This window comes from Schistocerca americana, chromosome X (genome assembly GCF_021461395.2).
Source record: "Schistocerca americana isolate TAMUIC-IGC-003095 chromosome X, iqSchAmer2.1, whole genome shotgun sequence".
In the NCBI taxonomy this organism is placed as follows: Eukaryota; Metazoa; Arthropoda; class Insecta; order Orthoptera; family Acrididae; genus Schistocerca; species Schistocerca americana.
Window position 1 is genome coordinate 292,455,946 of NC_060130.1, and position 24,433 is coordinate 292,480,378.

Here is a 24,433-nt window from a genome sequence, read left to right on the forward strand (position 1 = left end):
TTAGTTTAGATGTGTAATTATGTTCATGTCTGATGATGGAAAGAAACATGTTTCATGAGTTGTTTGTCCTGATATGCAATAGGGTAGACAGGATGACCTGTACTACATCAGATGGTCACCTGATGTCACTTAATGTCTGCCTTGATGCAAGAAGTATTCAATGCCTGTGCATCTCCGATACAGTAAACACGGTTCAGTACACATTATCAGAAGACACACACATGCTTCTTGTGTATGGAAAAGCTTAAGGTAATGGGAGAGTTGCTAGTCAGTTGTATCAAGAACATTTCCCACAATGTAACACCCATCACACAAACTTTTTGCCCAAGTTATGCAGCGGCTCCGAGAAACAGGTACCTTCACTGTAAGGAGGCAGGACTGTAGTGCCCCACAGCAATGCTGCACGTCTGAATTTGAAGAAGATGTACTGCATTGCATTGAAGAGAATCCATCAATGAGTACTTGAATAGCATGTGCAGTGAATGTTAGTCACAGTATCATCTGGGATGTTCTGCATGAGCAACAACTACATCCATACAACTTACAAAGGGTACACACATTATGGGTCCACCCAATTGTCCTCAATGCATGGCGTACTGTATGTGGTTCCTGCACCGCTGCATTGACACACCCCTGTTTCCATGTCAAGTTCTGTTCACAGATGAATTTAAGTTCACTACGGATTGTGTTCTAAATTCACAAAACAGCCATACATATTCAGGCATTTCAGCACCGGTTTGGTATTAACATGTGGGCAGGTATTCTGAGCGATCATGTGGCTGGGCCATACCTCCTTCTCCTCAAGCAAACAGATCCTGCATACTTGATATTCCTACAAAACATATTGGGCCCACTCTTGGAAGGTGTCCCACTGTCTGTCAGGAAATACGGTTTCAGCATGATGGTGCATCTCCTTACTTCTCAAAGGTGGTATGGAGGCATCTCAACAGACTATATGGTGAAAGATGGATAAGATGAGGTGGTCCAACTACATGGCCACTGCGATCGCTGGCTTTATCTCCTATGGACTTCTTCTTGTGGGGTCATATGCAAAGCTTAATTTAAAAGACTCCTGCAGAGACAAAGGAAAATCTGTGGGCACAAGCTCTGGCCGCTGCTCGAGAAATTGAAGAGAGACCAGGTGGGATGGAAAGTGTATACCAGAACATGCTTCGTATGTACAATGACTGTAATAACGCTGGTGGTTCCCACATAGAGCTGCTGTTGTAATGCATCATTACTGTTCGGTACACACAGTATGCTGGGTTCTTTTTGTTCTGGAATGATGTAAACACATAATGTTTAAGTGTTAACACAAACAAATGTGCTTAAGTGATAACTGTATGTTTTGTAATTTTTCCTTTCGAATTGTAACCTAATAATTATACTGTGACATCCCTAATTCAATTCCTCAAACAGAATTGGACAAGTTAAACATATGAATTAAAACAGTCACAGAACAGAAACAATACTCTCCTGACATGGGTTCCTATTCAAAATATTGTGTACTCACTCCCCTCTACAAGTCCTAAAAGTTTGTAACGGGGATTTCTGAACAAGCTGTATATGACCAGAACTTCCAAGGTTTTTCTGACAGATTTTTCCTGCCTGTGCAAATTACTGTAGGTTTCATGAATAACCTTTCTCACTAATGCATGAATTACTATCAAGTTTTCTCTATCAGTTTTTCTGCAGTCTCTTATGTAGCAAAAGTGTAATAGCCTGTTTTCACAATATATTCCAAAAGGTAGCATTTGTCCATCCCATCCAATATTACTTTACTTGGTACACATAATGTAAACAATGGTTTGTAACATTTTCAGCCTTAACAACAATTGCTCTGAACTGAATGTTCTCAGTTTGTCTTTTTAGTAGATTGTTAGTGACTGGCTATAAGTTTGATCAAACACAAATATTCTCCTAGTGTCATTGATAACCTTATTGCTTTTGTTTCTGTAATAGTATCATTGTCACTATAGCCCTCATCATAAAATCTGGTGGTTCAAGGACGCACGTTTCAGCTCTTTATGTCTCACTCCACCTTGACCCTGGTATTTCAAGATTGCTGTTTCAGGTACTGGCCAATCAGTCATTACAATTTTATACTTGCATACTGCTGGTATCACTTCGTACCATGAGCTTGTTCAGCTTTACAGAAAATTATGAGTGATACTAAAGAGCAACACTCTGTGCATAGCAAAGTCACAATGCCTGCATCTTCTTCATGTATGCCGAAATCAAATGGACATTAGAAAGTGGGTTAAATACATAATACCTAATGTCTTAAATTTTTTCAGCAAAATTGCTAATGACAAAGAATCTAGATGGAACATTAATTTGCTCAAGGACAAAAATTGACAGGAGAAGCACATGGCCTTGTGAAGTTACATTTTTGCAATCTATGCATTTATTGCACATGGTGTGGAATAGGCTTGTGGTTTATCTGAATGACATTTGTGTTTTACAAAAACCATATGAAACAAATATATTTGACATTACACCATGGGAAATGATGGCCTGGACATATCTATAGGTTGATGTGACTGGCACTTTATGGTTAATGCTGGATCTGCAATTGCTGCTTTTATATAAGGAGCACGATTAATACGTACTCCATGGCTTTAAAATTTCTGTTGAATCTGATTACCATTAGGAAATGAATGGCATGGTTTTCATGAATCTGTCCATTAATCTGAGCTCACTGTAAGAAGTAAGCACTTTTGTAATGGATGATGCAAGATGACAAACCACCATTTCTGAACTGGCAAGAAGCAGATAGCATAACTGGCTTCACAAGAAAGGTGTTCAGTTTTCTTCTGGTTGAACTAGGGATGAACTTCTATCAGAGCAAGAAATAAGAAGTGTGAAGAAGTATTAAAAACTGGACAACATTGCAAAGGGAATGGGACATGAATTTGTGCAACTTCTGCCACATCACAGGCAGTATAACCCTAATGTGTTAATATGGGCTCAAGTTAAATGGGATATAGCAAAAAGGAACAACTTTCAAGCTTGCTGATGCTGAATGCCTTACAAGTGAAGCTCTGGATTTTGTTACAAAAGGTGATTTGGCTAAATGTGTACATGTGGAAGAGATGTGGGAAAAACACTATGTTAAGCAGTGCTTTAGGGATGCTATAGTGGAACAAACTTGAATATGACTGATAGTGAACTTGAATCACAATCAGATATTGTAAAAATTTAGGTGCATATAAGATATTAAACAACATTCAGCATTTAAATGCTCTTGATCAGCCAAGCTAATAATATCGCTACCTCACTGCAAGTTCTTTTTCTTTATAGGCTGTATAGTGGATAGTTTCCACATGCTACAAAGTATTTTTAAGTCTGAAACTTCAAGATTCAATAGCATTTATAGCAAACTGGTAAATAGTCACTGAATCATCTGCAAATGTTTCACTTCACACATTATCTGTAGAGTTATGTTCATTCTTCATGTTTATCCTACTGTACTTCTAAAATACTACAAATCCTTGAATGCTTTTGCATAGTGTATATCAGTGTTTTGGGTGATGGGTTCAATAACGAAGACTTTGTAACAGATGTGACTATAGTCTTTTTGTGAAGTTGGAAATATTCTCTATGATATTAGGGTAAAGAATTCTGGTGGCAGTATACTGGCTGTCACTTATGGAGTCTCTTGAAAACAAAATCACGTGTGTATGTGTAACGGGGAAATAATTATGACTCAATTGTTGCCAAAATTAATTTTACAATATTCTTTAAAAAAAACTTTTAGGAAGTTTCTACGAGGTCTAACGAAACACAAATTTATCAGTGACAACATTTTGCATTAAACAGGTAAAACGATTTCACAACTCTTACAGTATTTCACTTTTTTATCTTGAAATACTTCTACATATTCATAATAAAAAGAGTATTAGATACATCTATAAACTTTGAGAATATTCACATATTTTTACAGTCAAAATATATTAGTGCATCTGGCTTTTCCACATGTTGATGTAAAAAAAAAGTAATTTTCTCAAAAATTGTTAGTAACATCAGTTTATTTCATAACGAATGGCGAGAATTTTTTTTGGAAAGTATTCCATCATATTCTTGACTAAAATGAGAGATAGTTTTTTTTTTTTTCTAGCATATGAAATAATCACTAACTGGCAATGCTGTAATTGGTGGAATGACCTCAGCCTGCCTAGTTTAGTGATGACCACTATAGACATTTTTATACCGCACAAGTTTGTTACCATATACATCTGTTCTCCTATAAAATAGTCAGTGGCTACAATTAGTCAGTGGAGGAATTAGTGAAACTTAGGAGTATGCTATATGACACTAGAATTAATTTAATCAGGGCAATTATTTGCACAATCTTACCTCAGCATGGTCTCGAAGAAAACCTATTGCTGCATCTAGCCTCTGTTGTTCAGGGGCAGCCTGCTTCAATCACCGACAAACGGTGGAGTAATGTTTCACACGACAGGAATGAATGAATGGTCAGGGGGAAAATAAAAATAAAACAAACACAGGCATTACAAACCATGCATAAATCAAATGAAATACAACTAAATAATTAGCTCCTGAAATGCCTTATGATAAGAACATTATGAACATAAAAAAGAATTAGCCTTCAGTTACTCCACAGCAAAGTACTGATAAAAGAAAATTAAAGAGACACTGCATCAATTAGAAGTAGTGAACTTTTATTAACCACACTTACAGATTCATTTAAACTAAAATTCAATAAAAGAAAAAAAACAGTGAAGGTAATGATGATAACATGTAAATAAGAAATGGAGAAATGGTAAGTTACATGTATTTAGCACATATAGGTGCAACACAAGTGCTGATGGTGGTCAGGAAAAAAGTAACAGAATATATATGGAAAAGAAGAAATTACTCTTGTCTGATACATCAAGGTGCATAAAAAATCAGTATCATGAGGTTGACAAACAAGCTTATATGCGAAAGATGTGAAGATGCCACAATAAACATGCAATTTTCAAATTAAGGCTAATGTAAACTGATTACTTATTGGCAGGGGTTAACCATCTAATGTTTACGTTTTAAAATGGAGCAAATAAAATATGCACAATATGTAAAAAATATAATGTTATTATGCAAGTTTTGTGAGATGAATGCTAAAACCCAAAATTTGATACAGTCCTTTAGTAAATGAAAACAAATAAATATCAATTTCATCACTTTACACACTATTTATGTCTACATTAGCTACACAGCATGACCAAGTTAAAATTCAGACCATGCAGCAAACTTTTAATACTTGAAAAGTATGACCATGCTTTGTACTCTAATGTAGCTGAGAATTAATACCAATTAATATGCTGATAACTCAGGCATTTAATGTGAAAACTCTCAAATTCTGGTAGATATTAAATATTTTTGAAATCACCATGCAACACAAATCCTACCAGTTTTGACCCGAAATATTTGCTCTCTCTGGTAAGATTACTTTATAAAACAGTTGGCCTCCAGTTTCAAATAGTAAAACCTGAGACAAACATGAAACATCTATTAATTTTGTTTTCAGATATATCAGTGCCAGCAGTACCAACCATATGTAAAGTGCGATCTGCTGCATAATGCGGTGATGTGGGAGTGCTGGGGTGTGGACCAGCATTACTTGGAGGCCACGCCTGACCACCGCTACCACCTGTCAGTGGAGGAGGTGAGCTAACAGGTGTTGAGGGATTTGAACTGTAACTGCTCACACTTTGGTCTGTGGGATATATCTGCAAAACAATGAAACCACACACTGTATTATAATCTAAGTAACAATGGTATTGTTGCATGCGATTTTTGCCAAACTAATCTATACATACAGTAACACTGTAAAACCACTGTGGCAGACTTTTTGTCTGAATATGCTAATCTCAAAAACTACTAGACAAATTTTCATGGCCTTTTCACAAGTAACTTGAGCACAGCTTGGGATAACATATAAGTTTTATTTCATCCAAATCAGATCACGGAAAAAAGATATCATAATAAACTGGGACACGAGGGAACATATTTACTTTCTGAAAAAGCTGTTTACTCTTTTAAAATGGTACAGAGTAGCAACACCCTCATTTCCATTCTAGCTTTATTACGGCAGATACAGAGTTCTGCTACAATAAAGCTAGAACAGAAATGACGACTGATCACTGCTTTTTACCATTTTGAAAGTTGTATCACTGTCAATCACATTTTAGTTTCCTAAAGGAAGGTAATTTTATGTTTAGTCTTTGGTGTTTGAACTGTATCATATTTGTGAAAATGCTTTAAGTAATTGCTACATTCTACACAACACAATTCAATGTAATGAATACAATACTTATACAGTTATCAACATGATTAATCCATATGAATATTATTACATGTGAAATTACATGTTATGTTTTCATGAGTAAAGTGATCAATCAATATTGATGAAATCTGGTACAGAGATAGCTTATATGCTGGGGAAGAACAGAGGCTAACTTCAGAAAGTTAAAAAAATTGCATCTAAGAGTGTGAAGTAGGGGATGGAACATATTTTTTTACATCAGTTAACATTACAAAATTATTAAACTGCCACATAAAGTCCACATTGTACGATGTATAGTTACTTCATTAAGATAATGCATAGATGTGCACTCCTGCCAATGTCCCTCCGCACGCACTCTTTGGCAGCAATGCTGCGTATCACATATCACTGCAGAACACACATCAAAGCTATGCTTTCCAGAACAGGCAGACACGGGAGGGCTCCTAACATTATTGCATGTACAGCAGCTTAATTCCTCACCATCACTCATCATCATAAACCTGGTGATATGTGACTGCAGCATGGGTAACAGCCATTTACTAACATTTCTAGATCTTTGTAACAACTGAAGTACCCAGTCCAACTCATAACTTTGATTCCCATTATGTACAAATCAGAAAAAAAGAGGATGTGCATGTATGTAAACTGTCATTCCTGTAAAATTAGTGCACAATCTGAAAAAAAACATCTTTGTCTCTCGGAAATCTAAGTACTTTTATGTCCAATGCTTGCATTAATCATGGAAAGTCTTCTTTTTTTATAATTATGTTTACAGTATTCAGTTATGATTGTGTGTCGTGCTTTTGAGATGGAAAAATCAGCATTGATTTGTCTGAATATGTGTAAACAATGGGCCAAAACATAAACCAAGTTTCCTGGCATCAGGGACCAACTTACACCCTCATACAAACTAAAGATAGCTCATATTTTAAACAAAACGACTCATTACTCAGACACTAGTGTGTCTCGTGGGGACACGAGGATATTCTTAAAGGTTTCAAAGCACAAGCAACAATTTTAAAACAGTTTACCATCCAGCATACTTGCATACAATTATAAATGAAAATTACCAGGTTTGGTATTCACTGGCCATCTACAAGATATGTATCTCACGCACGAGAAGATGGTCAGGTGAAGAACAAAACTAGTGATTTCCATTTGAAATTTCATGTTATTGTGCTGGACAACAAAACATTTTCAAAATAACTTTATCAATTACAGGCAGCTCAACTGCAAATGAAAGACTGTTCTATCTGCAAACAACTTTAATGACCAAAGAATATAAAATAACACATTAAAATGAAGAAACCAGAGAGGATGAGGGGGGAAATTGTGATCCATCAAACATCTTACACTGCTTCCTTAGTATAAGTTTAAAGGGAGAGATCCATGCTGGTATATGCGAACACCAAGAGATATTTTATATTCCGTTTCAGAAGAAAGGAAGTCAGACTTTGTGTTTCTTACATTATTAAAAACTCTTCTCTTTTCTCCTTGTAAGAAAATTGTCATATTCTATCACAATACTCATTAAATAATACCTTAAATACACCCAATTGTGGCAATCACCAAACAGAACACTATTCAGGGTGTGATCAAAAAATGTTATAATTCCAATTTGTTTGCCTCGGAGGGGGACAGCCAATGAAACTTCACTTGACCTGCCACCCCACTCCAAGCACAGGTGGCGAGGAGCAAATTTTAAAACTTCAATGGGAACCCCCATTTTTTATTGTGGATTATGATTCTACAGCAAAATCTACATACGTTTTGTCTAAAGCATTTTCTTTATTTTGCTACAGATGGAACTGTAATTGGAGGAATAGAAATGGGTACACAAAAGTAATTTACGACATGTTGCTCAAAGGTCCTTGAATACCCAATGGCACGTGGGACTCCACCTCCATACTGTGAGGGTAGGACAGGCCCGCATTTCATACCTTCTAAATGGAAACCCTATTTGCAATGTTGTATTCCTCTGACATATAGAACAGGGGACTACTTGACATGCCACCATGGCCATGAAGTGAACTACGATGTATCATAACACAGGCAGTACACTGTGACCGCAGCTTAAATATCAAGCAGATGTAGAACAGATGGGGGCTCTAAACATTACAATACTTTTGCAGTGTTTATTGCATGCCCACCTACCTATCAGTTGGAGGACAGGCGTGCAAGAGGAGGACAAGTGTTGCAACCGCAGGAGAAAAAAACTGACATGGGCCTGATTTACAGAGAATGCAGGAGAAATGCTGAGACTGCTGTTGCCTTGTATACCGAGCGTTTTCCAGAGAAAGCTCGCTTTCATTTGTTCTTTTACAAGGTTGTGGAGCATTTATGCCTGATGGCAGAGTATAGACCAGCAAAAGGAAACAAAGCAAACACCTTACAGGAGAAGCTAATGAAACAGCTGTATCAGTGTCAGTGCACCACAACCCACGGATAAGCACCTAGCAATAGTATCGCGATTCCAGTATGTCTGTAGGTGCTACTGTCATAATATTGCATCACTGTAAGTATCAGCCATACCACGTGTCACTGCATCAAGAACTTTATGGCACCGATTTCCATAACTGTGTTGTGTTTTCTGAATGGGCATGTCAACAAATGCCAATGACCCTCACGTCCTTTGCCAAGGTACTATTTTCTGATGAGTCTGCATTCACAAGCCATGATAGCATTAAGCAGGATAACATGCATTACTGGAGTGTACACAATCCCCACTGGTTACGCCAGTTAAAGTATAGTGTGGCATCATGAGGAACAAACTCATTGGTCCTTATTTTATAGACAGCATGTTGAATGGTTGCAAGTATCAAACATGTTTGGAACAGGGACTGTCAGTACGACTACAGGATATTGCCCTGGACATTCGACAACATATGTAGATTCAGCACTAGGGTTGTCCAGCACATTATGCAACTGAAGCACGGTAGGCATCGGACCATGTTTATGCATGTTAGTGGATCGGCAGAGGTGGCCCTATTAATTGGCCTGCTTGGTCCCCGGATTTCTTTCTGTGAGGATATTTAAAAGATCAGGTGTACCAGCAAGTGTCAACAGGTCATGATGACATGGTGAACTGCAACAGAAATGCCTGTGCTGACATTCCCGCAGATATGCTTCTGTCCTGTGTACGGTCATTTGAAAAACAGATCACTAAGTGTATTGAAGTTGGTGGTACTACATCTGAACAATCAAGTAGTCCCCTGTTCGATATGTTGGAGGAATACAATGTTGCGAATGGGGTTTCTAATTAGAAGATATGAAATACTGGTCTGTCCTCCCCTCACGGCATAGAAGTGAGGTCCTATGTGCTAACGGATATTCAAGGGCCACTAAGTAGCATGTTGTAAATTATGATTGTGTACCCATTCGTATTCCACTGATTACAGTGCCATCTGTGGCAAAATGAAGAAACTACTTCAGACAAAACGTATGTAGGTTTTGCTGTAGAATAGTAGTCTACGATAAAAAATGGGGGTTCCCATTGAAGATCTGAAAGTTGCACCCCTGCACCCATGCACAGGGTGGGGCAGGGGGTTGATTGTGGTATCACTGGATGTCCCCATCTGAGACAAACAAATTGAAATTATATATATATATATATATATATATATATATATATAAACAAAGATGAGGTGACTTACCGAACAAAAGCGCTGGCAGGTCGATAGACACACAAAATTCAAGCTTTCGCAACAAACTGTTGCCTCATCAGGAAAGAGGGAAGGAGAGGGGAAGACGAAAGGAAGTGGGTTTTTTAAAAAAAATATATATATATATATATATATATATATATATATATATATATAGTTTTTGAGATAATTCAATGTCTTCAGTTAAAATGAACACCTTGTATAACAACAATATTATTTATACTAGCACACATCTTGTGAAGTTATCATTAGTTGAATTAAGACTATGGTGAATGCAGCATTCTGAAAGAGGTCATTAAAATACAGAATACTGTTGTGTGGCAAGACACAGATGAACAGTTTTTGGAGCTCACCATGAAATTCTAAATGATACACACAATTAATAGGCAACACCATTATTCCATTATCTTTACTTACTGATGCCAATGCTTTCCCAAGTGTGTCCCCCGGTGTAGTTGGCTGTGGGCTAACATAGAGAGCAGCAGTTGCAGGGCTTGAAGTAGGAACTCCCACAGCGGTGCCCGCTGTGGTGGGGGTTGTCCCAGCACCTGGACCTGGACCTTGCCCTCCACCACCACGAAAACTTGACATTGGTGGAAGACTTGTGGCAGATTGAGTACCGAGGAGGGAATTATCTTGCTGAGAGCTCGTAACGCCACCTGGCGACATGGCTCCGTAAGCCTGAAATGACACCAGTAAATTCTTTGTCAAGCAGATTTTCTAATGAAACAAATAAAATACAGCATAATTTACACTCTTGATCTACTTAATGCCTCTGAGCAAGTGAAGTAAAGATTTATGTTACTTTCTTTGGAGGAATGTTCTGATAATTTGTGTATCACATCTTCACACAGCAAACTTAAAACACTCCTATTTCTGGTTCATTTGCACTAACTACAATTACCATATGTTCACTAGACACACTATCCTATTCATTTGTGTCACTGTCACAAACAGCGTACACTGCTACGAGTAGTTATGATAGTAAACTTCCTACATTTTATTGTATTAAGTACCCAATTGGTTACCACAGGGTTCATAGCCAATCATAAAACAGCAAAATACCAGCACAATTTTTGTCATTATAGCACCAAGTTGAACATTTGGGAGACAGGCAGATGGATGCCAACAGAAACAGGAAGAAGATAATGACCAATGTACTGGACATATCCAGCATCACAACTGAAAGATATTGATGATGAAAAGCATACCACGAAAACAGAGTGTGAATGAAAGTAACAAATGGCTCCATAAGGAAACTGAACTTGTGCCAGCCAGTACAAAACAATGTGTGAAGGAGCCAATCCAGAGAACAAAAAAGGCACTGATTTTGTTGCTATTACTAATGACTACAGATATTAACTGTACAAATTTAGTTTCGTCTTGTAGGGATACAGGACTGTTAGCACTTTTCTGCACAGGAGGTGAAAGTTTAGGAGCCATCATACTTGTTCCAGTTAAAGCAGAGGAAAAGCTGGTAGTTATCATTGTTCCCTTCCATGTTCATAAATCCCCTTCCTTTCCTAGAAAAAGCCTTGTAATGGCCGTTGGCTGCCATAGAGAAAAAATGCAATAAGCCACATACTTTAACTGCTGTTTCTTGTTAAACGCAGCTGATATGTTTCCTGAGTCTTTTGAGTACATGAAACGATTTTTCCCCAATTGTAGTTAGGCTGTAACAAGTCGAAATGTGATTCCACTTTTCAAATTCAGTCCTTTATTTCCCAATCATCTTTGTAGATGTATACACCAGCACTAAGGTGCACAGTTCCATACATTGGCTGTATTCAGATCTGACAGTTTCTCCCCTGAGCACTATCAGCCATAAAGTCGTCAATTCTGTCACATACATGATTATATATACTGTAGCCATAAATTTTGTTTTGCAAATTTAGTCATCAAATATGTGGAAAATCTATGAGGCATTTCAACTATGATTAGTAATTGCATCTTTAGAGTTACCTACCATTGCATCATGAGCAAGATGGATTGGCGGTGGAGGAAAGGTAGACTGTGACAAATGTGTAGACGGTGGTGCTCCTGACAGGATAGCTGGAGAACTGTATGCAGAGTAGTGGCCGGTCTGCAGCTGACCACCACCTGTCCATGGATCACCAGTACCACCACTTGCACCATCTGAAGAAAATTTTTACAGTACATATTTAATTGACAGTTCATAAATTTCTTATCTTTTCAAATCTCCTACAATAACACTAAACACAAACACTATATTCCAGGAATACGAGTTCAAGAATGTTGAATGAATCAATCTGATTTTCAAGTAAGCACAATAAAATGTGATCTTTTTTGACCCTACAGTTGTTGAAAGTGAAATACACTAATGGTCACTAATTTTTCCCATTTTATATTTATGAAGTATAAGTTGTTTTCATATAAGAGAAACTGGAATATACACCCAAACATGAATTATAAATATCACAAATTTACAGGATATTACAATTATTTGGCTAGCTCCATCATCATCATAATAAGATTTTGTTAATGTACTGGTGTAACTAGAAGGGATACTGGTCATTTATTCAAAATCTTAAAAAGACCTTACTTTACATAGTGAAAAGATCAATTTGCTTTTATCCCAAACAGATTAGCTGAGATTAATTATTGACTCATAGAATTTGATTTGAGTCTCTGTACGTTCCTATCAGTGTCCTCCTAATTGTGCTACACAACCAAAACAAATCACATATTATGACATGACAGTCACACACCCAGAATACTTACTGAAACTGACAATGGCTGCTGAAGCCTGTGTTGATGTAAATTCGTCAGTTCATTTTTGATGACTTTGTCATATTCTTAAGTGGCATTGCAACCCAGACAATTACAGTTGTGATTTCATTCAAGGAACAAATCATTTTAGTGTTGTTTTTTGAAATTTCAAACATTTTACTATGTGTTGCTTCTTGTAATATATCTAATCACAGCAGGCAATGATGATCTGCACATTAGTGCAAGTGCTTTGTTTTGATAAATCTGAATGCCTTTAAACTGGTACTTTTTATTGGCTGGGCTGTTTCAGTAGTGCACAAGTTAACTGCCTAATACAACTTGTAGAGACTGTCACAACATGCACAAGATAGCTGCCTAATACAACTTGAACAGACTATCACAACACACAATCTTCACCAATCTCCTCCCACAGATTTTATTTCTATCCTATCATGTCTCCCTTTCCTCTTACAAGGAATCCCAATGAAGAGATTGTGGAATAGATCCTAAGGACCACACAGAATCTAAATAAACTGCAATTATCACAAAAACAAAGATATTCCACAACTGTGTTGCATATTAACAAGATAGACTTTTCTGAAATGTTCAAACAAATACCACAGGAGAACTTTATTAATTGATCTTACTTTGTGCTGTATCTCATTTTTATTTTGTCACGCTTTCTGCAGTAATTTTCAAATACAGTACATTGGGTTGATGGAATAATAATTTCTGTCTTAATAGACTTTTAAAGAAATGTAAATTCCTCTTTAAAAAGTTTGGGAGAAAAAACAAAGTAGCATTTTTTTTAATTCAGTTGATTATATAGCTCACTCACCAAGGTAGTATGGCTCTCCACCATATAGCCCTCCTGCCTTCGGTGAGGTGTATCGTGGGGAGTCATGGCCGAATTCATCCGACCCATACTGTAAGAAAAATGACACATGTTAGTGAAAGACTGTATTAAAGAAACACAAGACATCATTGCTTTCAGAGAGTGAATCTGGTGCTAAATGGTACATAAAGATGACAATAACACATTATTGTGATGAGTATTATGTTTGTAGAATCTGTACATCCTTAATTGCAAGATTTTTTTATGATTTATGTGATTATTACTTTTGTTCAGTTATGATCTTCGGATTTATCAATGTTAAAAAATGGTGTATACACAAAAAATGTATCCAAGCAAATGTTGTGTACTTTATAGCAATTTATTAACACTGGCTGAACTGACGATTAACATAATTGCTTGAAACCAGTAATCAAATACACTAATGACCGTTCAAATTGTAACACCAAGAAGAATAGTAAATCACAAAATTTTACTTATTGTACATGTACAGTAAAGTAGGAAGATACATGATTACATCTATTGCTGATTCTGAGGGGGGGGGGGGAGGGGGGGGGGATGTACACAGCAACGAATTTACTACACAGTGCTGCCACCTCTTACATTAACAACAGCTGATGGCTGGACATCGAGCTGAACTTTTTTCAAATTACAGATACAGGTATCTCATTCTACGCTGCTTCAACTCTATTCCAGAGTTAATCAGTCTCAGAAGTCAGCCAGTGGTTGTGCGCCAGTCTCTTGAAAATCCATTACCAGATGTTTCAACACTTGAAAGACCTAGAGACTTCACTAGCCAGGACAACAGTCAAACACCTCTGTATCGAGGCAGGTTAGGACACCGTGTGCAAAGTGTGGTCTCAAGTTATCTTGTCAAAATATAATATAACACAGAGATCTCGAAGCTAGGGCATATCTGCTAATCTTAATATGTCAGAAATGTAACGCCTGCTGTCCAAGCTACAGGCTATACTAATCGGAGGTGATCATCTGCCCAATGGCATCATATACTGACACAACAGGTGTCGGACCTATACGATGATGACGACTGCACTCTGGCAAAATTTTTTCTCGTCAGCACTTTCACATGTAGGAACGTCCATCATGATGCTGTATGTGGACGCAACACGTGGTGCCACTCCTGTGTCTAGTGTCGTTATTTGGTGCCTCTGCTGCTGCATCATGGGAAGTTGCAACAGTGGACACCGTGCCGAGAGTCTGCAGTGCTCCATATGTAGCTGCACTGTCAGCGTGGACACTTATTTTACTGCAAATAAGCCCATTTCCTGACTCAATGTTTGGGATGTGACTGTACAATTCTGCAAGCTAGGCAAACACTGTATCTGCCCATTCGGGTGCTAGTCGTGTGAGTCTGGAATTGAGTACGATTCTCCTGAATCCACTGACTCCATATCTGCACGAGAGTAGTGGGATCCCAAGCAATGTGAGCCACAATACTGCTGAACAATAAAGCGCATTCTCGTCTAATTCCGACATGTCTCATTCTTTCAACACGGATAACACAATCAACTCACAAGCAAACAGAATTCAAATGCCATTTCTGAATGAGAAACCAGCTGTGTAATGTTTTCTTATAGGAAAAATGTAAATGGCGCTACTGCTACCTACATTGTGTGATTATGCGGAAATGCTGATCTCCTCATATTCAAACATACAGTACACTAAGTGCCAACTTGATGGTTGTTTCATGCTGTAGTTTTAATGGTCGATAGCGTAAAATTCAACAGCATAATACTCATCCAGATACTATGTGCAATAAACGTTAAAGCTATACCTAATATCAGCAACAATATTTTTCCTTTTTACGGCTGAACGTCTCACGGTTACAAAGTAACCAGCAACAATTCGACAGCATAATACTCATCCAGATACTATGTGCAATACACGTTAAATCTATACCTAATATCAGCAACAATATTTTTCCTTTTTACGACTGAATGTCTCACGGTTACAAGGTAACCAGCAACAGAGGGCAAGATTATGGTTATCAAACAAAGCATTCTATAGCCTCGTGGAAGAACCCGCTCGAACATTCGCCAAAAGCATTTACAAGAAACACAAAATACAAGTAAATTTTTGCCAAGTGTATATGTGAAACGAAGTCTTTCGACATCAACCTCTGTTAACAAAGAGGAAAGAAGCAGTGGCTCAGAGAATATGTAAACGAGAGGCAGAAACACTGTAGCTGAAATGCACACCAACTTTATAGACGAAAATGTTGTTTTTAATCTGAAACAGGCAAAAATGGACAAACATATGTATCCACTTTGCAGGATAACCGCAGAAGATGCTTTACAAACAAAAGCGAAACGCGTCTAGCATAGATCTCTTTCTAATTTTAGTGCAGTAAGCTTATGACAGAGAAACCAATAATAACTGATTTGAACAGCTGCTGCGGATGATGGTCATGCAAACAAAAATATAATCAAAAACCAAATTTCGCAAGCGCAATTATATGTAAATAGAAATCTCTCAAGTCTCAACAAGATAGAACTAAAATTTCGAGATTTTATTATCTGACTGATTCATTCCCACCACATTTTAGTTTAGTTTACGTCTTTTACATGACTGCATCCATTCTCCAAAGAGACATGAAACACAAAAAAAGTATTGTTTCTTGGATGAATATGAGTACGAGAAGGCACGCGTCCAAGGAACACAGCAGAGATACTTAACTGTGAACCCAGTTACTCTTAGAAAAGCTGCTTCAGTAGTAGTGTAGGTCGCATACACATGGAGTACTTTCGCAGAAATACAAGAAAAGAAAACAGATTAACAGTTCGCAGAGAGATATATGAGCGATACTCGTGGTGAGAAGAAGGAGGCACGCCTCTGAATACGACTGTCCTTCGCTACAAGAAAGTCGGAGAGACAGCAATCTAGACCGAAACAGCAGCATCCGCGTCGCACAACTTTAATGTGTCCGCCCGATATTGGAAAAATCTGCTGAGTGGCCGGAATTTGTTTTATGGTTCTTGCAGGAAGACAAGCAGACAACTGGATACACAACTGGTGTCAGCCCAGTTCGAGAACACATCTCGGCTACAGGAACTGGGAACAGCCTCAGAGTCATTTATACGAGACCGCTTATCACTATCAACTATCTCATGTTAACGTGACACGAGAAGTCAGTGTTTGGCTTGGTTTTATTTCACACGCCATTCGCTAACAAATGTCCAGTTTTTGTTATGGTTATTGGAACGCGGATACATACGACGCTATTAAGCCTTATAGGATTGATGTGGTGATGCACGAGAAATGTTGAAACTACCGTTAGTGTCTGTGTGCGGTATTCGTGGTACTTAAGGCAAAAAAAATGTCTGGCATCAAAATCTAACACACTAATGATTGCGAAATGTCGAAGCCCTTCTGCATGCACTTCGCACACGTACATTCCGCCGTCCGTGGTGGCAGAGCGGTTCTAGGCGCCTCAGTCTGGAACCGCGCGACCGCTACGGTCGCAGGTTCGAATCCTGCCTCGGGCATGGATGTGTGTGATGTCCTTAGGTTAGTTAGGTTTAATTAGTTCTAAGTTCTAGGGGACTGATGACCTCAGCTGTTGAGTCCCATAGTGCTCAGAGCCATTTGAACCATTTGAAAATCTCTTCGTGAAATTGTACCCTTACAATCTTCTGTTTTGTTAAACGGAAGACTACCCCTTCTACCTTACGCTCTAAAACCGTACATCGATAAACGAATATTTATGTAACTATCTTCTTAATCTTCAATTTTCTATTTTTTTCTGACCCTGTTTATTCCCAGCTTAATAATATACAATAGTGACAAATCAACAATGAAAAATATTTGTGATAATGGTTTCATTTCTGAAGGCATCAACAGCTCCTTCCTCAAAGGAACGCTTTCTTAGAGTTAGACACAGTGGTCACGTCGTCGCATTTCCTATCATCATGAAACTGAACTAAATCAAAATCTGAAATTGGTTAGTCAATTTTGCTTAGACGAGGCGTTGATAACAATGGAATTGTGATTTTGTTACGCTGTACTTAAAGTTGGTGAAGGTTTGTTTCTTTCTGATGTTATACTCTGAGCAATTAAGAAACAGGCAACTACATTAAACGAGGCTGTAGTTTTCTCGAAGATGATCTGCGTGACAAAACTGCTTTCACAGACTGAAACATCGACAAAATTCACAATATTACATTAGAGGATCGGTGATTAGTGTTTAATGAAATAGTTGACGCCGTAGGCACTTCGTAAGAAAGATAATAGTAGATTTTACATGAGTAGTTAACTACGAGCTAGCTCTGAACAACATGGGTGGTCCATTTGTTGAATAACACAAACGAATTTCCCGGGACTGTTTAGGCCATTTCTAAGCTAATCAAAGAGATTTTTCAGCACCGATTAATTGCAGTGTATAAGATACAGATACACCGCATCACTTCATGCCAGAAACTGAAGAACAGTTTTTCAAAAAGCGGTAATTTCAACAAGTGGAAAGTTTTGGTCAGTGTTTTCTGAGATGCAAAAAAAAAAAAAGAATAATTCTTATTTGCTAACTTGTGGAAGGCTAAACAACTACTGACGAATACTAGGCAAGCCTTCTAGACCAAATGGATGACAAAATTTGTAAGAACAAGCTAGGAAGGCACACGAAAAAAATAATTTTTCTAAGAGAATGCAGCTGCACACAAAGGTGCTTTGCTATGGGAAAAATTCACCGGTTTTGGTGCACTCTAAATTTCACTTATTAGTACATATAAAAGAAATTTGTGCCTGGAAAAGAAATCCAGTTCACTGAAGAGGTTGATGGATATTTTGCGTAATAACCAAAACCGCGCTTCAGACAAAGAGTTCTAGTCATTGGAAAGTCGCGTGGACCCAAATTAGTGCTACGTCGAAAATTTAGTTTAAAAAAAAGGAAAACACGATACCAAGTACCACAGCACACTTGCAGACTTAGGAGAGAGTAAAAGAAAGTGATGGCATAGGATACTTTCTACTGAATCCTAAACACAATCAAAAAAAAGTTTTGAATCACCTCGGTTCCGAGGGTTCCGGAAGCTGTACAGAAAATTGGAATAGAGATCAACATAAACATCATTTCCGCCCTTTTTATTGCTCATGAAAACCACACATTTCATGTTGTACTACCATACATCGAAACCTTCAGAGATGGTGGTCCAGATTGCTGTACACACCGGTACCTCTAATACCCAGTAGTACGTCCTCTTGCATTGATGCATGCCTGTATTCGTCGTGGCATACTATCCACAAGTTCATCAAGGCACGGTTGGTCCAGATTGTCCCACTCCTCAACGGCGATTCGGCCTAGACCCCTTAGAGTGGTTGGTGTGTCACGTCGTCCATAAACAGCCCTTTTCAAACTATCCCAGGCATATTTGATAGCGTCCATATGTCTGTAGAACATGCTGGCCACTCTACTCGAGCGATGTCGTTATCCTGAAGGAAGTCATTCAGAAGATGTGCACGATGGGGGCGCGAATTGTCCTCCATGAAGATGAATGCCTCGCCAATATGCTACGGTACGGTTGCACTATCGGTCGGAGGATGGCATTCACATACCGCACAGCTGTTACGGCACCTTCCATGACCACCAGAGGCGTACGTCGGCCCCACATGATGCCACCGGAAAAAGCAGGGAACCTCCACCTTGCTGCAGTCGCTGGACAGTGCCTGAACGAGGCATGTCATCGACGGTTCCTGTCTCTCAGTATTTCCTCCATGTCCGAACAACATCGCTTTGGACACTTCCCTTGTTGAGAGTCCTTCCTGGCACAAAGTAACAATGCGGAAGTCATCGAACCGCGGTATCGACCGTCTAGGCATGGTTGAATCGTCTCGATCGTCAGCCTGACCGGGTTGCTTCCAAACACGTCTCCGACGATTGTCTGGTTGAAGGCATATACGACACCCATCGGTGAAGAGAACGTGATGCCAATCCTGAGCGGTCCATTCGGCATGTTGTTGGGCCCATTTGTACCGCGCTGCATAGTGTCGTGGTTGCAAAGATGGATCTCGCCATGGACGTCGGGAGTGAAGTTGCGCATCATGCAGCCTATTGTGCACAGTTTGAGTTGTAACACGACGTACTAAGGCTGCAAGAAAATTATTAAAAGTATTCAACATGGTGGTGGTGTTGCCGTCAGGGTTCCTCCGAGCCATAATCCGTAAGTAGCGGTCATTCACAGCAGAAGTAGCTATTGGGCGGCCTGAGCGAGGCATGTCATCGACGGTTCCTGTCTCTCAGTATCTCCTCCATGTCCGAACAACATCGCTTTGGACACTTCCCTTGTTGAGAGTCCTTCCTGGCACAAAGTAACAATGCGGAAGTCATCGAACCGCGGTATCGACCGTCTAGGCATGGTTGAATCGTCTCGATCGTCAGCCTGACCGGGTTGCTTCCAAACACGTCTCCGACGATTGTCTGGTTGAAGGCATATACGACACCCATCGGTGAAGAGAACGTGATGCCAATCCTGAGCGGTCCATTCGGCATGTTGTTGGGCCCATTTGTACCGCGCTGCATAGTGTCGTGGTTGCAAAGATGGATCTCGCCATGGACGTCGGGAGTGAAGTTGCGCATCATGCAGCCTATTGTGCACAGTTTGAGTTGTAACACGACGTACTAAGGCTGCAAGAAAATTATTAAAAGTATTCAACATGGTGGTGGTGTTGCTGTCAGGGTTCCTCCGAGCCATAATCCGTAAGTAGCGGTCATTCACAGCAGAAGTAGCTATTGGGCGGCCTGAGCGAGGCATGTCATCGACGGTTCCTGTCTCTCAGTATCTCCTCCATGTCCGAACAACATCGCTTTGGACACTTCCCTTGTTGAGAGTCCTACCTGGCACAAAGTAACAATGCGGGCGTGATCGAACCGCGGTATCGACCGTCTAGGCATGGTTGAACTACAGACAACACGAGCCGTGTACCTCCTTCCTGGTGGAATGACTGGAACTGATCGGCTATCGGACCCCATCCGTCTAACAGGCGCTGCTCATGCATGGCTGTTTACCTCTTTGGGCGGGTTTAGTGACATCTCTGAACAGTCAAAGGTACTGCGTCTGTGGTACAAAATATCCACAGTCAACGTCTATCTTCAGGAGTTCTGGGAACCGGGGTGATGCAAAACTTTTTTTAATGTGTGTATATTTCTTCCCTCCTAGCCCCTGACACAGCGCACGACTGATGAACAGTTCTATACCTCTAGCGATAGCTCATCTAGTGCAGTTGTTCCCGAACATTTCCTCTGAAGGAACACTCTGAGAATCCTGCTACTTTGGTGGAACATCTTATTTTGAAGGTTAATAAAATTTTAAAAAATGAGAAAAACTTGTTTTTTTTCAGGAGACTGTTTTAATTTTAAATCATAAATCAATAACACAGAAATCACAATAAAATTTTAAAAAAGAAGAAAAAAAGAACGCCATCGTTGTTAATGAGTTTTTCGCGGAGCACTTTTTCGCTTCCCGCTGAACACCACTGTTCCGCTGAACACGGTTTGAGAAACCCTAATCTAGTGTAAAGTTATCTTCGCTATTTCTAACAATGTTACAAGTCTCTTCTTCAAAGTATTTTTTTGTGTTATAGCTATATTTTCGCGCGATAGTCGTGATCTTTCCTTGACGATCGTCGTTATTCTTCGGCAACCTTCGCGGTTGATATTTTCCAACATTCACGAGCCAGTTTTCTATGAGTCAGAGAAACCAGTTCAATCCACGCTGCCCTTCTTCGTAAAAATACGTTACTGTGTTTTTTGGTAAAATCTAATTTGAATGGCACACACTCGATTAGTATTCCTCTACAGGCTGCCAAATGCAGAGTCACATTGCAATTTGTCTGTCAAATAACTGGAACTTGCCGTTTGCTTTACAAACATTTGATGTATTCGACGATTCCTTTCATATGCCAACGCAATTTTATTTGCAGGTATTTGTAAAACATGACAAAGCCAGTTGTAAATTATCATTAAAATGCAACAACTTGTTTACCTCCGAGTGAACTGTACAAATTTACAGCCCGTTTTCCCACTCACTGGTCGGGCATAAAATTCTTGTCAACCTCTACGAGGGGATAATCATAAAGTTTTAATTTTCACTTCGAAAAAATTAAGCTGTGACTACGAAACTTGGTGATAATGTTAGACCGCATCTACATATTCACCCTTCAATGCGAGACATTATCTTGACGACAGATGATCTGGTTGCAGAATTGTGCATTCTGGCTGTTCAGGAAACGTTCCGTCTCGAACATCAACTTGTCGGCATTCTGGAAACGTCAGTTCTTCGTCCGAAAAAGGAGAAACAAGTCACTGGATGCCGCATCAGGTAAAGACGGGGCCTGAGGCAAAACCTGATAGGCCAAAGAATCAGCATGTATGAATATGCCAGTGTAGAATGAATTGCCGCGGCGTCGTGGAGCAAACACACGCCCTTGGCCAGCTTCCCGCTACGCTTCGCCTTCACAGCCTCCCGTAACCTGGTCAGGAGACTTTTGGTAGTATGCTCCTGTGACGATCTGTCACTTGCGAGCGTAAATACTTGGCACTACACCACGACAGAGCAAAAAGATACCCAATCGTCTCGATCGATGATGGTTGGGTATTCGCTTTTTTCGGTGCCGTTGAATCCATATGTTTTCACCGTTTGTTTGTCCCTTTGGCTCGGGGTCTTAGTGATACACTCAGCACTCGTCCGTGGTAATAAGGCTGTTAGAGACGTCCCCCGGACAGGTGTGATACAGCGGCAACACGTCCGCTTTAGCCTCGGCTGGGTGGATTTTTTGATGGGCGTGAGCAGTCGCGGAAAACAGCGAGAGGAAACCTTTATCGTGTTCACAATGTCGCGCAAGATGTCGAAAACTGATCCACTTCTTGCACAATCGCCTCAAATGTAATATGTTGGCCTTCGACACCGTGGCGTCCAGTTCTATAGCCCAGGTAGAGTATTCCGCAGGAAGTCCAGGTACGTTCCTCCGTCAAGGCGTTGTGGAACAATATCCGGTCCAAGTATGTGGTCGCCAAGGAGCCCCGCCCACACACCGGTACCGAACCGACGCTGATGAGGCTCCTCTACCATTCCCTCGGGGATTGTTTGTAGGCCACGGATGAAGATTATGCACATTGATGATGCCAGTTCTGGTAAAGGTTGCTTCGTCGGTAAAGAGGACTGATGACAGAAACTCCATAACTGTGTTGGTCTGGTGCGAAAACCGTCGACAAAATCCTTCCCGAAGAGGGAAATCCGCTGCTGATAAGCCCTGAACTCGTTGAGGTGATAAGGATAATAACGCTTGTCATGCAGGACACGTATAATCGTACTTTGGCTTACACATTGTTGGCGGGCCACTAGCTTGGGGCTTCTACTTGGGTTCGTATCAATATCTTGTAGAACCCGGTCCTTCAAACCCGGTGTACGCACTTTCCGCCGACTCCCAGCACGTTCGTTTGTCTGAAAGAACCCATGATCACACAAAGGCCGAGAAAGTGCTTTAAATGTTGTATAATTTGGTTGGTGTCCGTGAGGTTCAGATGGTTCAAATGGCTCTGAGCACTACGAGACTTAACATCTGAGGTCATCAGTCCCCTAGAACGTAGAACTACTTAAACCGAACTAACCTAAGGACATCACACACATCCATGCCCGAGGCAGGATTCGAACCTGCGACCGTAGCGGTCGCGCGGTTCCAGACTGAAGCGCCTAGAACCGCTCGGCCATACCGGCCGGCTATCCGTGAGGGTACTGAAAGAATCCATGAGCACACAAAGGCCGAAAAATGTCTTTAAATGTTGTGTAATTTGGTTGGTGTCCGTGAGGGTCCTAGTTTTGATAAAGCCGTGTTACATCTCGACCGTTTACAAACACCACCTCGACTTGTTCCCGACATGAATACCGGGCCATTCTGCTCTTACACTACGCTGCGTCAACCAGACAGCCTGCAACACACAAGACGCGCAAGGCACGTGTTCACAGGAACTTCAGTTCGCAGCGCAATCCGCTGTGGCAACGACGCATTTCCGTACACATGTGCATAGGACCTTTTTTCTTCCATTTCCAGTCAAGAACCCGTCCCAGCAGTTTGTCGGTTTTATTAATGGTCATCCTGTATACACCATACATGTTCGAGACTTGAAAAGGTCTCTGGAACTAAATAGTTTCATTTGCCTTGAATGCCATCCTCAGAGAACCCACGTTCTAATTCCAGTACTGTCAAGGATTACCTCTGGACAGGAGAAGTAGAACGGGATGCACTCAGCCTCGTGAGTTCTTTAAAGGAGAAGTAGCGGCTCCGATTACGAACCAGACAACGGCCGGGAGAACTGTGCGGCTGAGGATGGCGCACCGCTGTATTGGCTGCATAGCGTGGTCCCCTGGGCCAAATCTAGAGGTTATTATACTTTGAGAAATGCGAAATGTGCAGAAAAGGAAATAATGAACAGTAGCTGTCCTTTCCCGCTTCTGAGGCACACGTGGAGTTATCATTGCAGCTACAGAGGACCCTAAGTCAATATTAAACGCAGCGTTCTCATCAAGATATCCTCAAAAATGGTTGGTTCAAATGGCTCTGAGCACTGTGGGACTTAACTTCTGAGGTCATCAGTCCCCCAGAACTTAGAACTACTTAAACCTAACTAACCTAAGGACATCACACACATCCATGCCCAAGGCAGGATTCGAACCTGCGAGCGTAGCGGTCGCGCGGTTCCAGACTGTAGCGCCTAGAACCGCTGGGCCCCTCCAGCCGGCAGATATCCTCAATTCAGCCATAAATGTAGTTAGACATTCCATACACAATGCGTCGCGCGTCTGTGAATTTGATGCTATTACATAGTCAATAATCACTGAACCTGTATGGTTTGGCCCTGACAGTTGCTTTTTCTATTTCGTATCTCTG

At 40.1% G+C, this 24,433-nt stretch overlaps 1 protein-coding gene across 1 annotated transcript in view; it reads right to left on the reverse strand.

Annotated features, from left to right (window-relative positions):
- The window catches only part of LOC124556532 (transcription factor 12), a 732,435-nt gene that overhangs the window by 54,797 nt on the left and 653,205 nt on the right, over window positions 1-24,433 (reverse strand). The window contains exons 5-9 of the mRNA XM_047130486.1: window positions 13,523-13,610; window positions 11,921-12,090; window positions 10,372-10,635; window positions 5,559-5,735; window positions 4,360-4,422 (exon numbers count right to left, since the gene is read on the reverse strand). Of these exons, the coding sequence (XP_046986442.1) occupies window positions 4,360-4,422; window positions 5,559-5,735; window positions 10,372-10,635; window positions 11,921-12,090; window positions 13,523-13,610 (762 nt within the window). The remainder of the gene's footprint in view (window positions 1-4,359; window positions 4,423-5,558; window positions 5,736-10,371; window positions 10,636-11,920; window positions 12,091-13,522; window positions 13,611-24,433) is intronic.